Source organism: Sinocyclocheilus anshuiensis, unplaced genomic scaffold (assembly GCF_001515605.1).
Source record: "Sinocyclocheilus anshuiensis isolate Anshui unplaced genomic scaffold, SAMN03320099.WGS_v1.1 scaffold412, whole genome shotgun sequence".
NCBI classification, from domain to species: Eukaryota; Metazoa; Chordata; class Actinopteri; order Cypriniformes; family Cyprinidae; genus Sinocyclocheilus; species Sinocyclocheilus anshuiensis.
Genome location: NW_015558661.1, coordinates 337,591 through 342,101, shown reverse-complemented (window position 1 = coordinate 342,101; position 4,511 = coordinate 337,591). Strand labels below are relative to the sequence as shown.

Here is a 4,511-nt window from a genome sequence, read left to right as displayed (position 1 = left end):
ACAGACCGGCTGAATGACGCTTTCATTTAGATCGCTAAACTCCAGTTTGTTTGTTTTTCAGATTATCTGCGGCGGCGCTTCCGCAATGAGGAGTGAGTGCGTGTGCATGGTTGCCAGATTGCTTAAAATAAGCAAAACACACCGGGCAGAAAATGTATGAATTTAACAGCGAAGCTGCGATTCGGGGATTAGAACTCTTGATATCTGGCAACCTTACTCATGAAAGCTCACGTAGTAGAGGCGTGTGGAGCAGTCTGCAATAACATTTTGTCTCCTTTTTTTTGACGAAAATAAAAAATAAGAGTAAGTGGAAGTAGGCGGGTGCTGAGCCTGAGGCTGTTCTATATGCAAGCATCAGTGTCTTGGACTTGATGCGAGCCGTAACCGGCAGCCAGTGCATGGAGATAAAGAGAGGTGTGACGTGGACTCTTTTGGGCTCGTTAAAGACCAGTCGTGCCGCTGCATTCTGAATCATTTGTAAAAGTTTGACTGCATTATGGAAGTCCAGCCAGAAGAGCATTGCAGTGGTCCAGCCTAGAAATGACAAGGGCCTGGACAAGAAGTTGTGCAGCATGCTCCGTTAGAAAGGGCCTGATCTTTCTGATGTTGTGCAATGCAAACTTAAAGATTACACCAAGATTTCTGACCAAACTTGATGGGGTAATTGTTGATGAACCTAACTGGACGGTGAAATAATCCAATCATTTGGAGTGGCCGGGAAGACAAGAAGTTCAGTCTTTGCCAGGTTGGGCTGTAGGTGATGTTCTTTCATCCATGCCGAGATGTCCGCCAGGCAGCCTGAGATCCGTGCAGCTACTGTTGGATCATCTGGTTGAAATGACCGATAGAGCCGTGTCATCAGCATAGCAATGGTAGGAGAAACCAAGTGCCTGTATGATGGGTCCCAGTGAAGTAGTGTATATGGAGAAGAGGAGGGGTCCAAGAACCAGCGAAGTGGAATCCCTGTGATGCCCAGTGATGAGAGGGTGGACAGGAGGATCTGATGATTCACAGTGTCAAAAGCAGCAGATAGATCCAGCAAAATAAGAACTGATGGTTTGGAATCAGCTTTTGCAATCTGCAGGGCTTCAGTGACTGACAGTAGCGCAGTCTTAGTTGAATGGCCACTCCTGAAGCCTGACTGGTTTGGATCCAGTTGGTTGTTTTGTGTAAGAAATAATGATACCTGGTTAAAAACGACTCGTTCGAGTGTTTTTGCTATGAAAGGAAGGAGAGAGACAGGTCTGTAGCTATCTGTAAGTGAAGTGTTTAATGTAGGTTTTTTGAGCAGTGGGGTTATCCGAGCCTGCTTGAATGCAGTGAGGAAGGTGCCTGTGAGGAGAGATATATTGATGATGTGTGTGAGTGCTGGTAAAAGTGTAGGAGAGATTGCTTGGAGGAGGTGTGAGGGGATTGGGTCTAGAGGGCATGTTGTAGGATGGCTGGAGAGGAGAAGTTTGGATACTTCTGCCTCAGTGAGGGGACAGAAGGAGAAGGGGGGAGTTTTAGGCGTGGATGCGGTTGGTTTGAGTTTGTGTGTGTGTGTGGAGCTGAGAACTGACTACTGATTGTTCTAGTTTTGTCTGTGAAGAATGTGGAGAAATCATCAGCTGGGGCCTGAGAACTGGCTACTGATTGTTCTAGTTTTGTCTGTGAAGAATGTGGCGAAATCATCATCTGTTATAGAAGTGGAGGAGGACAGAGTAGAGAATTGAATGTTTTGAAGAGGATATGCGTGTCTGTAGCGCTGTTGATCTTGTTGTGGAAATATGAAGATTTGGCAGTATGGACTTAAAGAAAGATGAAAGCAAAGACTGATACATACTCAGGTCAGATAGATCTTTTGATTTGCGCCATTTTCTCTCTGCTGCCCTGAGTTTGGACTGATGCTCACGAAGAACATCGGATAACCAAGGGTTAGAAGGGGTAGCCCGTGCTGGCCTGGAGGAGAGTGGACATATATTGTCTAGACAAGAAGTTAAAGTAGAGCATAAAGTGTCAGTTGCTGCATTAACATCCAGAGATGAGAAATGGGTAGGTGAGGGAAGAGAGGAAGACACTACAGAGGAAAGATAGGAGGGTGAAAGGGAGTGCAGGTTTCGTCTAAAAGTAACCGGTAGAGTGGTTGGTGGCACACAGGTAGGAAGATGTAGGTTAAATGTAATTAAGAAATGGTCAGCTGGGGTTGCTGAGTCTTCTGGACGAATCCAGGTCTCAGTCAAGGCCAAGATGCTGAGTGTAGATTGCAAAGAAAAAGCAGAAATGAAGTCAGCTTTGTTGACAGCTGACTGACAGTTCCAGAGACCTGGATTTTTTTGATTGAACTTTATTTGTAATTAATTACAACGAACAATACCAGTAGAAATAGCTAGAGAACGAAATATACCTTCTTAGCAGCAAGTAACAATTTAAACAACAGATGCAGAAACATAGTATTAAGCAAACACTCACGCGCTTCTCCCCGATCTCCCAGAGATCGCTTCTCTGTTTTTGTTTGCTTTTTTGTTTTTTGTTTTCTGTCTTTTATTTATTTATTTTTTTATTTTATCTATTTATTTTTTGTTTCATTTTGGCCAGTAGTTTAAATCTTTAATGCATTTATTTATTCAAATATGTAAGAAAAATATTATTTATTTTAATTATTTATTTTATTAATATACAAAATTTTTATTGGAACATTGTGGCACACAGTGCAAAACATATACAGTTTTGTTGATAATTTTCACACCATTCTAAGTGATGTTTCAAAAGAGTAGCTATGTAATGTTAACTTGATGTTAACTGCAGAATTCGCAACAGTGTTCAGAACATAAAAGATGCCAAATGTTTAGAAATGGAAGCTACACCCTCACACTAGCCCTGGACGATTGGTTGAGCCCTGGACTGCTAAATAACACATAATTGAACCCACTTAAATTTTCTCCTCTCATTCACCGCTAAATCCATCCATCAACCTCCGTTGTCTGTCCTTTTTGAATGGGGTTCCCTTGACTGCTCAGTCTTTACACTGAGTAAGCAATGGCCTTGTTTCCATTTTCGTATAATTTAAGTAGTCATAGTTAGTTTAGTTGATTGACATCTGTGAAAACATTTAAGACTTTTCTGTTTAAGTTTGGAGTTTGCCAACCATGGCTGTTTTCCCAAGGAAAAATGTCTTTTTGTTTAAAAAAAAAAAAAGCTGTAAAGAAATCATTAGGAGCGAGGAGAGTTAGCCGGCACGCATCATGACATGCTTGTTTAAGCAGGAGGATTTGAAGGCTGTTGTGACAAGCCTATCAAATGGTGTCAGCAGTAACTGAGGCTTTAAAATGACTGACGTGAGGAATTTATATTCGTTTTTTCCTTACTGTAAGTGCTAAATTGGTTATTGATGACATCAGTGCTTTTTCTGATCCCAGTTCAGTTAATTCTGTGCTGCTTTCAAACTACTCCAAGGGTGTAAAAATCAACACTTTTGTGAAATATTACAAATTCTAGCGCTGCCTTTAGATGAATTAAAGATGTATTTCAACATGAAGCAATTTCCTCCTCTTTTCTGTTTGTTTATAATCCTGCAGGTCATTCTTATTTCATCTGAATTACAAATGAGTGGGAGCATGTCTCTTGTTTGCTTCACTTTCAAAACAGATTTTTCCTATTGTTTATAAATCGAGATTATTTATTGTGGTAAAATCAATTCACATGACACATTTTGAAAAAAGGAGAGGTATGATTGCTAAAAATATAAAAATGTGTCTGGTTCATGCAGAGTTCATTAGAGTTTTCTGAAATTGAGTTTCCTAGGCTTCATATATTAATAGCGACTGGTTTTTGCATGTCTGTTTAGGTCTGTTCCTCCTTTTAATTGCTGTGTCTTTTACTTCAGGTTATGGTCTGTGTGCAGCGAAAGCTCAGTATCCTATTGCTGACCTTGTCAAGTTACTGACTGAGCTGGGCAAGAAAGTCAGGTAAGAAACATTCAAACATCTACAGTCATTTTCAAATCTTAACTGTTGAACTGTTATTCAACACCTTTATTAAGCCACGTGTGCACCACAAGATCCGGGAGACCAGGAGAAAGCTATCCGTTAACATTTCCCATTCATCTCAGTGGCAGATGCAGGACACCCCTTATTAGTAAACCGTGTCCTATGAATTATTAAACTGGATGACACTTGGAATCTCCCCTTTCTTTTCCTTTTCTTTTTCTCTCTGTTGCTTCACTTCTAATTCCTAATTGCATTTTTTTTTTCCACTGCATAAAATGTTTCTTAAGTAGAAAACCAATTAAAAAAAAATAATTCTGTCAAAATGCATTTTATCTATTAAATTATCCTTTGTTTTTAAATACTTTAAAAAAGTTCATCTTTTTAAATCAAAATGTGTTTTCTGTGAATGTATTTTTTTAATTAACAAATAAATTGATATATATATATATATATATATATATATATATATATATAAATAAAAAGGTATTTGTTCTATGGCTTCCAGATTTCAACAAATAAGACAGAAAGAGCTTTATTGTCAAG

The 4,511-nt window shown here is 39.3% G+C and overlaps 1 protein-coding gene across 1 annotated transcript in view; it reads left to right on the top strand.

Annotated features, from left to right (window-relative positions):
• Positions 1 to 4,511, top strand: part of LOC107681058 (NAD(P) transhydrogenase, mitochondrial-like) — a 54,281-nt gene that overhangs the window by 37,597 nt on the left and 12,173 nt on the right. Inside the window, exon 19 of the mRNA XM_016477209.1 lies at positions 3,866 to 3,947. Coding sequence (XP_016332695.1) covers positions 3,866 to 3,947 — 82 coding nt within the window. The remainder of the gene's footprint in view (positions 1 to 3,865; positions 3,948 to 4,511) is intronic.